The sequence below is a fragment of the Miscanthus floridulus genome, chromosome 8, assembly GCF_019320115.1.
Source record: "Miscanthus floridulus cultivar M001 chromosome 8, ASM1932011v1, whole genome shotgun sequence".
NCBI classification, from domain to species: domain Eukaryota; kingdom Viridiplantae; phylum Streptophyta; class Magnoliopsida; order Poales; family Poaceae; genus Miscanthus; species Miscanthus floridulus.
Genome location: NC_089587.1, coordinates 41,390,058 through 41,403,650, shown reverse-complemented (window position 1 = coordinate 41,403,650; position 13,593 = coordinate 41,390,058). Strand labels below are relative to the sequence as shown.

The window sequence follows — 13,593 nt, the reverse complement described above, 5'->3', positions numbered from 1 at the left end:
TCACCAGTATTAATAAATATGAAGGGCAGGCCTGGTGTAGTGGTGAGAGTTGTCTCACTGAGTTATTAGGTTGTGGGTTCGAAGCAGTTTTCACAGATTTTGAGGGGGAAGGCTTGCCTCGGTTTTTCTCTTCCCCAGATCCCACTCATGTGGGAGCTTCCAGCACTGAATCTATCCTTTTACCAGTATTAACAAATATAACACCAAAAATTGAAAAAAACAATCTTGGGTGTGAACCAGAACAAATTGGGGACTGTTTTGTACAGCTAAAAGTCGTGGCGGCTGCTGCTGCTACAGTGACTGCTAAGAGAAATTGTTGCCGCAACTACTTTAGTACTCTGTCGGTTCTAAAATAAATGTCGTTCTTGGTTTTTGACCAAATATATACAAAAAAAAAATATATTAATATTTATAATACATAATTAATATTAGTAGATAGATCGTTAAATCTATTTTTATAATAAATTTATTTAAAGATACAAATATTGCTAATATTCTTTATAAACTTAGTCAAACTTAAGAATATTTGACCGGTACGAATACTATAACAACACTTATTTTAGGATTGGGAGAGTAGTTTTCTCAGGAATCGAAGGTGGAAAAAAAAAGCTATCGCATTTTATGCTATCTTGCCTAGTGTCTGGTGCGGGTGGCTTGGTAAAATTCTATAGGAAGTTACTTCTAGAAGGTCTACATAGTTATGTTCTGGTCTCCCTGCCACTTTTCTGCCCCCATAAATAAACTACTTTTGCTACTGGTAGTTTGCATATATACTTGTATGTGCATAGAAAAATAATACTTGGCTTTGCTTGTTTTTGATTTGTGGTGGAGAACGCTAAGGGTCTGCACTATGCAGACGAGTTATGGGGATCTTGTTTGTTTCTATTTGAAGCGTGAAAGCAGGCCTGTTTGAGCTTTCAACGCAGTAGGAATCACCAGCATACTTGGTGTGCGAAACTCTGTTCCACTCGTACATGGAGACCAACAGACAGTGAAGTCATTTGCTCTCTTTCATTTTTTTAGCATATACATACGATTGTGTGTGTGTGGGGGGGGGGGGGTTCTCTATGCTGTAGACTAGTTGTAAGGTTGAAGTCGCTGCTTATGTTATAAGGATGAACTCTACATTTCTATGTCTTTTTTCTTCTTTTTGGGCTGAGAAAGGCCACATCTAGATTCAGGCCCCGTTCGCTAGTCTGAAACTGGCTGAAAAACACTGTTCCGGCTGAATTGTTGTGAGAGAAAAACACTGTTTTGGCTGAAAAAAGAAACCGAACAAGCCATTTTTAAGACAAGCGAACGGGGCCTCAGCCATGCAGGCCAGGAGCCCAAATCAAGAAATTTGCCCGCTCTTGAAATCCTTATTTTCTATATTTAGCCTCTCTTTCTAAACCTCAATGATTAGGAGGGGCCCATAATTCTGGCGATGGTAGCGGGGCTAGAGCCCTGCCGCCCCGGTGCTGGATCCGCCTATCTTTTATAATCTTATACTTCCCCTCTCCGCCAGCTACCATGTATCATTCTTGGCATTTGTTGTTCTAGCACCACACGACCGACGTTCAACCTAGACGCATATCACCTCCAACTTAACATGCATCATTCATCTTTCATCCCTAGGAGCTCCACTCTTGGTAGCATTGTCCATCACCATCCTTTTCAATTTGGTGGCACTACCATTAACCACTTGCAACATCATCTTAGCCAGCCTTAGCTTGAGCACCACGTGAACTTCTCCCTCTGTTTTAAATTATATGGCATATTATTTAATTTTGTCCCAAGTCAAATATTTTTATATTTGATCATGAATTCATCACGTACTATTATTTCTTAGTAAAAATAGATATGACTGTGATGCTCGAGAAAAGTAGGACATCTTCTTATATGAATCCTGCCTCCAAAAGCTGGCCAGCCAGCGTGCCACGTCGTCTGCTTTTCCTGGCCGTTCGATCGGGCGCGCGGACGGCCCAGATCGGGCGAGCCGCGGTCTTTTTGCAAAAAAATCCTCGAACTTTAGTTGAATCAGCCCGCAGTCCAGGCCTCTTCTCAGTTTTTTTTTTCAAAAAAAACCCTCGAACTTTACCGAAATCAACCCTCAGTCTCTTCCCCTCCCCTAGCTCCCGTGAAAAGAAAAACGCCGCGCCGCCTCCCCCTCCGCCTCCATCTCCCCACCGGCCGCCGTGCCCCTGGATGTCGCGTCCAGCTGCCTCGCCGTTGGCTTCCTTTCTCAGATCCACTTCACCTCCTCCCGTTCCCCGGCCAGGAGAGGGCAAAAACGAAAATATAAACAAGAGAAATGTCTCTCGTTAATATTATGTATTATATTATTATTAGTAGTAGTTATACAGTTATAGGAATAAGTATATATGTATATAGAATTTGTTTCTCCCCTGTTTGTCCGCCAGTACGTAGCACGTTATTACGAATAATTCATGCGCTGAATGAAGCCATGTAACACTGCGCTAGTACACAGCCTGGAGAAACTGAAGGCGGAGGAAGCTGACAAACAGCACAGTACTCATGTAGCCGCGATAAGCGTGCTGCACAGTGCCACCGCTGGAGTCACGGGGCAGGCAGACAGGGAATGACACGTACGGGAGCGAGGCGATCCGGGACGAAGACGCGACGAGCGACGACGACAGCCAGCCCCGGCTCCAGCACCAGCACCGCCGTATACCCGATAACAGAATGCCGCTCTGCTTGTCGTCATCCGCCGCCGCAAGCGCCGGCACGCGTACGGCCGGCGTCCCCTGTCCCCTTCCCCCCTGGTCCCTCTGCCCACGTCTCCGGAAATCGTGTTGTGGTTTTCTAACCAATTCTATAATTTATTTTTTTATTGGTATCTGAACGGAGTCGATGAGGTGGCCGATGCGCACGGCGAGGGGCACGACCGCACGGTGGAGAGGGATCTCGCGAGGGGGAGAGAGCGATTGGAGGAGTGACTTACGCGAGCGATGAGGCAGAATTTTTTTCGCACGGGCGAAGGCAAAGCGACGAAGCGAGCGAGGTATCGCACGGGCGTGGACAGACAGACGAACCAAAACAAATGTCGCACCAAAAATATCCACGCTTTGTTCTTTTTAGTTGTAGGAGAATAGCGTGTCATTTAACCGCCCAAAAAGGCAGCGGCATTTGCAAGAGAATCCAAACGGAAGCGTTAACACAATCCAAACGCTGGGGATCATGGGATCCAATTCCATCAATTATGTGGGATCTCCTTGAGCCATACGCGCATGTAAACGTGCGCTTGGCTTGGCCCTCTTCGAAATGTCAACGGGGAATTCCCTGTCGGGGGTTACTGCCCCATCCCCGTTCCCGCGGGGGCAAATTTCCCCCGTCCTCGTCCCCGTGAAGGCTCACGGGGAGCACTTCTTCCCCATCTCCGTCCCCGCTCGGGGATTTAATCCCCGCGGGGATCCCCATCCCCGCATCAGCCTGGGGGTTCTCGCCGGCGATGATGGTGAGGTTGGCGATGATGGCCTTGGTGTTGAAGGTGAGCTCCCCGAGCGCGGTCCGGTACTGGCCGAGCAGCTTGTCGACCAGCGTTTGCTTGGCGGCGCCGTTGGAGGAAGCGACAGCGGCGTAAGATCTGGGGTCCCACGGCGGCGACGGCTGCGCGAGGCGCGGCTTCTTGGCGCCACCGGGGTCGGGGCCTGCGGCGGGCGGAGGCGGAGGCTTCCATGGGGACCGCGGAGGCGGAGGCGCGCATGACCGACGGGTGGGCCGTGGGCGGGCGACAAGCTAGGGTTTGGGGCACATGGGAGAGGGAGAGAGCGGGAGAGGGCAAGTGACGAGCGAGGACTGAGGAGGAGGAGGCAGAAGCGGCGACTTGGCTCGGCTGATGGCCGGGCCACGCGCATCAGCTGCGCCCCCACGCCGTGCAAGCCGCCGGCCCAGCTCTGCGGCTAGGACGGGGCGGCCCAGCTAGCTTAAGCAGCAGCCTCCTTAGTGCACATTTCGGATCCCCACGGTGAACAAGGACGGAGGCATGCATACCCTGTCCCCGTCATCCCCGATGGGAATAATTTTTTCCCATTTAATACTCCATGGAGAGAAAATTTGTACAACTTCGTCCTCTCATGGGTGAATTTGCCGCCGGGAGTCGGCCCCATTGACATCTTTAGGCCCTCTGTTGTAGAGTACTGTGGTCCGGACTCCAGAGAAGGTCAGAGATCTCGTGGACCGAACGAAGCACTGCAGCCGAGGAGGACAGGGCCGGTGGTCGCGCGAGCCTGCTGCCCTCCAGCTCCGTCACGGCGCTGCTGCTCATGGGATGGGGTGGTTCACGGGAGGTCGTTGTCGGCCACTTCCTTTACTCCCTTGTCTGGAAGCCCACCGCCTCGGGCCTCGTGATCGCTTCCAAACACCGGTCGTCCGGGGCAGGCCACGGGCAATCCGCCCGCTCTCGAGCCAGTCAGTCCACCGTGCCACTTGCGTGCACACATTGGAGTGGAGCTGCATGAGGAGAGCAAACACGTCGACAGCGAAAGAGTCGTACTCGGTACTTCCCACAGTCCCACGTCTGTTTTTGGATGTTGGAGATTTGCTTCAGCTAGATAATCACCATTTCATCCTAGGCTCTATACTAGTAGCTGAAACAAATAGTTTATGCCTATGACCTTTCTTTAATTTCCTTGTGAATAATATGAGAACCAAAATACTCCTACCGTAAAACAAATTTGTTCCAATATCTCTTTGGTAGGGCTTTTCTTTTGGCTTATCCACTAGTTCAATAAAAAAAAAACGCCGAACATATATGGAGCAAATGGCTTCTGAAGACAAGAGGTGAACCCCAAGCTGTTATGCGCATGAAGCCTAGAACATGGCTTTTTCCAAAAAGTGGGAGTTAAAGCCGTTTTTAGAGAAACCGGAGCTCTACCAAAAGGCTTCTCTGAGTATCCATATGTTGCGGTTTGAAAGAGGAATATCAATGTCAACCACACTTATGGAACTAGAACCTGAGCTTACCCAGTTTGCCATCCAAATTACGCCATTTCATTTGTGTTATCCGTCGATAAGGACTTTTTTTTAGGATCCAACGTAATTACAGTCTTATAGTCAAAATTTAAGGTATGGTCCATAAGAGATAGGACATCGGGTTATATTTATTTACACGTTAGGCCCGACTTTGAGGGAAAAAATCAAACCTGTGTAGCCGATAGACAATGGTCATCACTCATGATAACATTTCTCTTCCTCATTCGAAACTTGATAGCCTCGTTCCCCGTCATTGTTGATTATTGACAAAAACTTCCCATCCTAAGCCGTCACCACACCTATCTCTCCATTGTCGTCGCTTCTCCCCCACCCGTCTACCCATATCGTCTTCGTTCTCAGCCATATTCAACGACCGCACATTCGCTCCAACCATCACACCCCTCACCTCATCCAATCTCTTTGCACCTATCCTTCTCCATCCATCATGAGAGGTCCGCCTGTCACCTATCCTAATCTAGTGACGGTGTCATTCTCATCGCCATGACGACAGAGGAATGACATAGCTCGCCAACATCCCGAAGGGGTGGTCATCCATCGCGCCAAAGATCAAGAAAGCACTATGGTGATTCAATTGGCATGCTCGGCTCCCCACGACACCAATGCCTTCTAGTAGTTTGAGAAACTGAGAATGATAGTAGTTATGGTTGTTAGGGTAGCTTGACGATGAGCGGGAAGAGACAAGAATCAAAGAAAACGAAAGTATTTTAGTCTTTGATACTGGGTCTTTAGCTTAAGGCTGATTTTTGTGTTTAGTATCTCCTTAGTGATGCTTGTATAGCATTTAGTGTTGGCCTTACACAACTTAACACCCCCTTATTTCATATATACTACCAATCTGTAAGAGAAGCCTAGGGCTATCAGCATCTAGGGATGGATTCACAAGCCTAAATGACAATACCCCTTAATACAAGATTAACAAGAGGATCGATAATAGAAAAATCATCAATATGCAAGGCCTTAGCCTACAATGATAGCACATGGAAATCATGACATCATGGTGATGATTAGAGGCATTTGCATGGCGCTAGTCATCGTAGCAATTGAGAAGACAAACCCTATGACGAAAGGTTATCGCTGTGGACACTAGTTCTTAAACCCTTGCTTTTACACATATATAATTTTGTAAAAATATAAGTGTAAAAAACTTACTACACCCATAGCTAATAGAAACTAATTATTTTTACTCTCTCTCATTTTTTTTGGCAAAGCACAATGTAGACCAAGACGCTTACATACACACACGTACACTCATCCTATGCACATAGCACACCCTATCACTATGAGAATCTCCAAGAGATTGAGACGATAGATTGGTGAAATTGGCGAAGTCACTATAGGTGTTTCGCTGTTAATGCGCAAGTCGCATAGCACAATATTGTTTGGACCTTATGATTGTGATCGTATGGCTCTAGATGATCGACTAAAAGTTTCTAAGGACATTTGATAAACCGTGAATTTGACATGAATCATCAAGAAAATTCATAGAAATTAGTTCATGTTCATAGGAAAACACAAAAAAGTAAGAAAAAAAATCAAAAGGTCTTAAAATGCCCGAGATGTATAATTCCTAAATTTTCTATTGTCAGACGATAAAGATGATGTACACAGGACAGAGAAGAAAAGAACAGGGATGTTGTTCCCTGTCCCTGCTATACTAGTTCAATACCCGCCACCCCAATCAGTTCCACGCACGCGACGCGACACGACACCACGTTGCGCCAGGCGCCCCGCGTCGCCGCCCACTGCCATGCCTTCCCGCCTTCTCCAGCAGCCACTCCCTCCACCTGCGCCACCGCCGCCTCCCCTGCTTGCCAAGAGCCAACACCGCCGCCACGCCCTCCTCGCCGCCACCATCGCTTCCGCGGCGGCCGCGGCAGCTTTGTTGCTCTTGCTCGTCGTCGTCGTCGTCCTCCTCCGGCGGCGGCGGCTCCGGCACCCCACGCTCCCGTTCTCCCCGCCGCCGGACCCGGCGCGCCCGCTCCGTCGCTACTCCCGCCGCACGCTTCGCCGCGCCACGGGCGGGTTCCACCCGTCCCGCCTCCTCGGCCGCGGGGCCGCCTCGCCCGTCTACCTCGCCACCTTCCCCGACGCCTCTCTTGCCGCCGTGAAGACGTGCGCGTCGCCTCACGAGCTCCACCTCCTCGCGTCGCTCCCTGAATCCCCTCGCTTCGTTTCCCTCCATGGCTACTCGCCCGGCTCGGGCTCGGGCTCCGGTGGCGGCGCTGCCGAGCGCCCGCTCCTCCTTGTCTTCGAGTACATGGCCCAGGGCTCCCTCCAGAGCGCGCTGTTCGGAGGCGGCGACGCCGCTGCCCGCGACGGGCAGTTCCTGGACTGGCCGAAGCGGCTCGCCATCATCCGCGACGTGGCGCGCGCGCTCGCCTTTCTCCACGTTGAGTGCCAGCCGCCCGTCGTGCACGGCGACCTCAAGCCCAGCAACGTCCTCCTCGACGCTAATTTCCGCGCCAAGCTCGCCGATTTCGGCCTCGCGCGCTTCAAGGCCCCCGATGCCGTCGCCGCGTCTGGCGCTGCCGGGGACGATTTCATGAGCCAAGAACTCGGCGAGGCCGGCGACCAGCTCTCCACCACCGCCTCCGCTGCCGGCGGGGCCAAAACGGACACAAAGGATGAGTCTGGCCCGGCTGGTGCGTGGGGGAAGGAGTGGTGGTGGAAGCAGGATGGTAGCGGTGAGCTTGACTCGAGGGACTACGTCGCCGAGTGGATTGGCAGCCAAATCTGCCCGGAGAGGAACCCGGATTGGGCCGACGAGAACGAAGACGACGCCAACGAGCATAAGAACTCTCCCTCGGGTACGGACGAAAACGCTGTGTCAGCCTCGCCCGAGGACAAGAAGAACACCGACTGCAATGGCAACGTCGACGGCGCCAAGAAGGAGGTGACCAAGATGAGGGAGTGGTGGAAAGAGGAGTTCTTTGAAGAGATGAGCAAGAAGCAGGGAGCAAGCTTCGACAAGCGGCGCGGCGGCGGCGGCAAGCCATGGCTCCGTTCGATCAGCATGAACACGGGCCACGGCAACACCAACGGCGAGAGCAATGTCGAGCCGAGCGCCGTGGACCTCAGCTTCCGGAGAAGCCGGAATCGGAACCGGCGGCGCGGTCGGTCAGTGGGCAGCGACGTCCACAGCGGGTGCGGCGGGGACTACCTCAGCCGGGAGCTTAGCAGCACGACGAGCATGCGCGGCACGGTGTGCTACGTTGCGCCGGAGTGCGGCGGCGGGCCCTGCGAGCACGGCAGCGAGCTGCTGGAGAAGGCCGACGTGTACAGCTTCGGCGTGCTCGTGCTGGTGATCCTGTCCGGCCGGCGGCCGCTGCACATCCTCTCGTCGCCGATGAAGCTGGAGAAGGCGAACCTGGTGAGCTGGTGCCGGCAGCTGGCGCGCGCCGGGAACGTGCTGGAGCTCATGGACGAGCAGCTGGACGGCGGGTACGACAAGGACCAGGCCACCAAGTGCGTGCAGCTCGCGCTGCTGTGCCTGCAGCGGCAGCCGGAGCTCCGGCCGGACAGCACGGACATCGTCAAGATCCTGGACGGCGAGATGGAACTCCCGCCGGCGCCGGTGGAGTTCTCGCCGTCGCCCCGCGTGCGGCCTTTCCCGCGGTCGTCGCGCCGGGCAGCGCAGCCGGATGCCGCCGAGTGATGATTGATGGTACCTCTGCTCCTTGCGCGGATTTGCTGTTTCTCGTGATTGATGGGTGAGAATTGACAAAACTCATGGCGTCGTGTAGATTGTTTTTGTTTTGTGTACATAGGAGCCATTCATCTTCCCTCATCTAACACTGAAATTCATTCGATGCCAATTCAAAAAATTGACGATGCATCTTGCAGAAAACCAACATAATCGATCCTCTAGAGTCTAGGACCCACCTGTTCATATTTTTGCCGAGACTTGGAGCTTGTAGCGTCATGTTGATGACTCGCTCTTAATTCTATTCTGTAATGTAGCAACAAATTCTTGTATTCGTGATTTCTTTTAGAACTGACGTTGCTTGTGAAAACTGGCAACAATATTTTAGGATATTGTTGAATATGTCAACTTTTTCTTTGAATGATGAGTGCTGCTCTCTTTCGTTTAAGATAGAAAGAGTGGTAAAAATATAGATGGGCCCTTAGGAAACCAAAGGGCCGATATGAAAGAAGTCAATCAGATATTTGAAGTGCGTGCAGTGCTGTTTGCCGCTATACCACAGAAAAGGAAGCACATTGCGTAGCACTTCCGTAACGTGTCGTCAGTGCACCACAAAAATTGGTCAAATGTAACGCGTCTCTATCGATGGTGGCAGAATATAGCGTCCGGCACCAAGGTCAACTGTGTACATAAATAAATCGGAGAATGAGTTCAACTGTTTTGGTGTTACGGAAAAAAAATGAACAGTAAAATCGGTGTTTGAGCTCAATCCAGCGGAGTTGTTTTCAGCTTCATTGAATTGTGCTTTCCAGATTCTTCATCAAACGGGGTATTTTTTTTCCTTCTTTACAGCAGCCTGACTCTCAAGAATCTGGGTGAGTTTTCATACAAGAATTTTCAAAAGGACGAGTTGTTGGTTGGTTCAAGAAGTTTCAGCATGCCCCATAGTGGCCCACGACGGCACTAGCATAGCACGGGCACTTGCTACCCTGTGGTCTGAAACATTTTCACCAACCACGGTTGCATTGCATGGTTGGTGTTTGCCGAGGAATTGAGGAATAATTATCCACCAGGCAGAGCCACTGCACATGCGACTATTCCACATCTCAGTTGAACGAATCTTCTGCTCGGTAGTCGGTACCGAGTACCGACTCCGACTATCCGGACCGGACGCCTGAAAACCTCAACCTAGAAAAAGAGCATGAACAATTTTTTCAAAAAGAAAGAAAGAAAAAGAACATGAACGTTCCACAGGGAACTTCAGGGAAACTGAAACTCCTCCCTTATACTCTTTTCTATCTTTGCACACACACATCTTTATCCGAAAGCTTTCCTATAAAATTTCATCAAACCCAACAAAGTGTGCCAGTGTCGCCCTGTCGGCAAAATTCATTCATTTACTAGTACATGCAAAGCCGTGCTACATCTTTTGGGCTTTCATGGTTCATATTTCGCGCACCACCATAGCTTCGACAAAGGCTATAAGCAAGGAAGAAGTGGGGTGGTCCTCCAAAGTACAAAGCTGATCCCTCCCAGGCCCAGGCCACCAAGATACTAACACTCAATTAGCAGCATGCACAATGATTTACTATTTTACAGTTGGAAATGGTGCTGCTGATTGCTGTGGTGACTCTTGTTGTGGGTTATGCACTCAAAGTGCTCTGCTGTGGCACGCTGCCCTACCCATTCACATGGCTTTGCCCTGTGTCCCACATCCACATGGCTTTCCAGCTCCTAGTGCTGTCCCTCTCCGTTTGTTTATGGTTAGGGTTTGTTTGATTGGCAATTGGCATCCAGGGCTGCGTTGCGACCTGTCTCTGCACTGGACAGTTTGGATTTGGATTTGGATTTGTCTACCTGCTCATCTTTCAGTTTCGTGAGGCAGCAGCCAGCAGCAGTCTCGGTGTTGCTTTGCGTGACAAACTCATCACCACTTCTGGAAGTTGATGCCCTCGTCCCTATGAATTGACCTCTCCCTAGATTTTCAGGGCGAAAATGTTAGGATCACAAATGGGGGGGGGGGGGGGGGGGGGGGGGGGGGGTGACTGGGGGGCATAATAGAACCGAACCTTACATTCCTTAAAATTAACATGCAAAACAAGCTCATAAACTTGTTGTATAGTTGTAGAATATTTCGATTTTCTTCAGCTAGAATTTGAGCGTATTCTTTTCTTCATACAAAATTAACTAATCCTTCTTTGCCACTCTCGCTGTTTAAGAAAGACAGGGAGCTTTAGCTTCATCAGTGCCCTGTGCTAGACCACTACTGGTCGGTCAATGCTTCTAAGACAGTGTGACTCGACAGTAAGCTGGTCAAATTTCGTTAAAAGCCAAAAGTTCCTAGAGCAGATGACCAGTCTAGCAGGAGCGTGATGAATCTGCTGGTTGACCTTTAAGGCTGTTAAAAGCGGCGAATTTTCATTCGTAGCCATGAAAAGGAGGAAAAGCGTTTCATGGTCCCTAATCTACCGTGCCGGAGGATGTCTCAACTTGAGACCTGTATGTGCCAAACAGAGAGCTTTTACGTCCGGTATATAAAATTCTACGTGCGTCACATTTGCGTCATCAACTGTGGTTGGGTGTCCGGATTCCTCGATCAATATATAGATAGATAGATACTCTTCCTAATGTTGTAAAGTTCAGTTTGTTACCTCTTCATCTTTTTTTCATAAATAAATATATTCTTTTTCATCCTACTGTTTTACCAAAAGCTAGTATTACTCTATAAAAAAAGACGAGACTATGAGCCCGTTTGGAGGGGCTTCTTCCGGCTCCGGCCCCGACACTCTGTCTCACAGAGCCGGAGAAGCTCGAAATCGTGGCTCCACCGGCTCCTCCCTCTTCTCAGTTCATTTTCTGCCTCGAAATCCAAAACGGCTCCGTGCTACAGTACTACCACAGTGATTTCACGAAGAAGCCGGAGAGCTATGCCAAACACAGCCTATACATGACCTTTGGAGGTTACTTGAAGACCTAGAAGAAAAGACAAGAGTGAAGACACAAGTTGAAGAAGCCCGGGACGATCAACGGAGAAGATAGCGCGAAGGAAGGACAAGGATATTGTCGGTGTTTCGTACAAGCACCGGCAAGTAAATTTATAGTAATGCGCGTTAGGCTCGGATGGTACGCTAAAGGACACAAGATTTATACTGGTTCGGGCCGAATGTCCCTACGTCCAGTTTGTTGCTGCTCGTGTTATTAGCACCGTGAACGATTTGTAGTAGGGGATACAAACGATCGAGAGAGGGACTGGTCCCAAGTCTCTGACGGAAGGGTTGAAAGGTGGTCAAGAGCTTCGTAGCAACTTGACTATGTGTGTGTTGTCTTGTTCGGTCCAAAGTCCATCCCCTTGATGGGAGAAGCGCATCCCCTTTTATAGATGAAGGGGCTGGCTTTACAAGGATGAGGGCTTTACCTAATCTTGTGGCTCACGTCTACCCGGCCTGGTTCTTCATTCTGATGAGTGCGAAGGAAGATAAGTGCCTACAATACTGTCGATGTCTCTGTAGAATGTCAGGTTGATTACAGAATGCTGCCCTGCGCATGGTATGGGCTGTAGTACAGTGGTTTTGACTTATTAGCCTCTCCCAGCCTTGCTCCGCACGCCTTCTGGTTCCTGTGAGTCCTCGTTGGAGGGACGAGGGGTCAGGGTCTAGAGTAACGCCGTGGTCAAGGCCTTCTGACTTGGCGGACCTGAGGGGTCGGGAAGCGGGCGCCACTCCCTCGGGTCCATAGCGTGGTGACGGAAAATCCGTCGTTCGTGGAGATAGCAAATCCTTTTCTGGAGCGTAGCGGTTGTCGTATGTCTTCGTCGGGTTTCGTGTCCCAGGGCTGAAGGCGGCGCCTACAACTCTACAGGGCGAGGAGCACGCACCTGTACAACCTTTCGGGCTCTGCGGCGCCCGAAAGGGTCTAAAGCACCTGTCCCGTCATCCCCTGGCAGTACTTTTCCTGCCAGGGCGCAGGGTATGGTCCTTGGAGCCATGGTTGACCCGAACGTCTTGTCTTGCCCTGTACCTATCATCTTGAGGGAACGGGGAGAAGTTGTCAGGTAAGATGAATCCAGTCTTTTGATATGGAGCAGGGTGAGGCTCGTTCCTTGCCGTCGGGCGAAACGAAGACCAATCCCTATCTCTTGGGCGAGACCGACCCTGCCCCTTCGGGGTCGGGCGAGGCGGAATCTATCCCTCAGCCCTCGGGCAAGACCGAGCTCGCCCTAAAGGCGTCGGGCGAGACAGAGACTAGCCCTGAGCCCTTGGGCGGCGCAGAGCCACCTCAAAGGCGTCGGGCGAGACGGAGTCTATCCCTCGGCCCTCGGGCGAGACCGAGCCCGCCCCAAAGGCGTCGGGCGAGACGGAGACTAACCTTGAGCCCTCGGGCGAGGCAGAGCTATCTCAAAAGGCGTCGGACGAGGTGGAACCAAACTCCTATCATTCGAACAAGGGATGAAATGGCGCTCTTATGCGTCCAAAAGTTTTTAACGTTCGGTGGTTATTGGTTCCACCTTCTAGGGTACCCCGGTATTAGGTCCCCGACAGTAGCCCCCGAGCCTCTAGGTGATTCGAGTAGAACCGCCTGGAGGGTGTTTTTTGATTTCGTCGAAGTTACTTTGCCGAAGGGTGCGCGCGAGCGCACCCGATGGGTGTAGCCCCCGAGCCCCCGAGTGATTCGAGTAGAGTCGCCTGGGGGGTTGTATCGGTCCCTTCGCGGGTAAGGCTGAAGGACTTAGTTTTTCGTCAACTGGATGTTTTTCCGAGGGGGTCGTGGTATCCCGTTCGTGGGGATTTCATTCAGGGCTGACCTAGCCGGGGCTCGACCATGGATCGAGACCTCAGTAATGCTTGCCCCCTTGATTTTGGTTTGTTCGCGGACCCATCCCTAGTTGGGCCGGTCGCCAAGCTTTTGGGCCTTAGGTGGGCCAAAGAGAGAAAAAATCTCCATGACCTATGTTTCCT

General features: G+C 51.0%; 1 protein-coding gene across 1 annotated transcript; it reads left to right on the top strand.

Annotated features, from left to right (window-relative positions):
- Positions 1 to 6,742: 6,742 nt before the first annotated feature.
- LOC136471741 (putative receptor-like protein kinase At1g80870) lies at positions 6,743 to 9,108 on the top strand. Its single transcript, XM_066469495.1, has one exon. The coding sequence runs from the start codon at positions 6,743 to 6,745 to the stop codon at positions 8,648 to 8,650; it is 1,908 nt and encodes a 635-aa protein (XP_066325592.1). The 3' UTR covers positions 8,651 to 9,108.
- The last annotated feature ends 4,485 nt before the right edge of the window (positions 9,109 to 13,593 follow it).